The sequence below is a fragment of the Chiloscyllium plagiosum genome, chromosome 16 (genome assembly GCF_004010195.1).
Source record: "Chiloscyllium plagiosum isolate BGI_BamShark_2017 chromosome 16, ASM401019v2, whole genome shotgun sequence".
NCBI lineage: Eukaryota > Metazoa > Chordata > Chondrichthyes > Orectolobiformes > Hemiscylliidae > Chiloscyllium > Chiloscyllium plagiosum.
Genome location: NC_057725.1, coordinates 48,967,856 through 48,968,468, shown reverse-complemented (window position 1 = coordinate 48,968,468; position 613 = coordinate 48,967,856). Strand labels below are relative to the sequence as shown.

The window sequence follows — 613 nt, the reverse complement described above, 5'->3', positions numbered from 1 at the left end:
TCTGAAGGGTTATTTTTGCTGCAGAATATTTCTGCAAGCAGTAGGTTTAACCAGCTATTGGTTATAGCGTTAATTATACCTAGCGACCCCAAACCTTACGTCCTCTCTCCCCCTAGGACCCCTGGGGTTACCAGCGGTCAACCTGCAGTCACGTGACTCCCGCAGGTACCCACCCCCACATCCAGGTGACGTCACGGGACCTGAGAGGGCGGGGCTACAGGGAGGAGGAATCAAAACAAAAACAGAAGCAAATCGGCTCCGGGGGCAGCGGCAGAAGCGGAGCGGGCTCGCGATCGACATCCAGGAGGTGGCCAAGAGGAGCCGAGCCCGGCGGCCAGGCACGCAGGACGGAGAGAGGATGGTGTCACCCGTCACCGTGGTGAGCGCGAGCTTACGGTTGGAGTTTGCTGTTTATTTCTCAGCAGGCCGAGTGGAGGAGGGGTCATTCCCCATCTCCCATCCACCCCATTCCCCAATTCCCCCCATTCCCCCATACCCCCATCTCCAATCCCCAGTCCTCCGTCCCCCAGTCCCCTATCCCCTGTCCCCCATCCCTAGTCCCCAATTCCCTATTTTCCGTCCGCTGTCCCCCATTCCCTATTCCCTGATCCCC

At 58.9% G+C, this 613-nt stretch overlaps 1 protein-coding gene across 1 annotated transcript in view; it reads left to right on the top strand.

Annotated features, from left to right (window-relative positions):
* Window positions 1–206: 206 nt before the first annotated feature.
* The window catches only part of tmem86a (transmembrane protein 86A), a 31,909-nt gene continuing 31,502 nt past the window's right edge, over window positions 207–613 (top strand). The window contains exon 1 of the mRNA XM_043706015.1: window positions 207–379. Within this exon, the coding sequence (XP_043561950.1) occupies window positions 359–379 (21 nt within the window). The 5' untranslated portion in view covers window positions 207–358. The remainder of the gene's footprint in view (window positions 380–613) is intronic.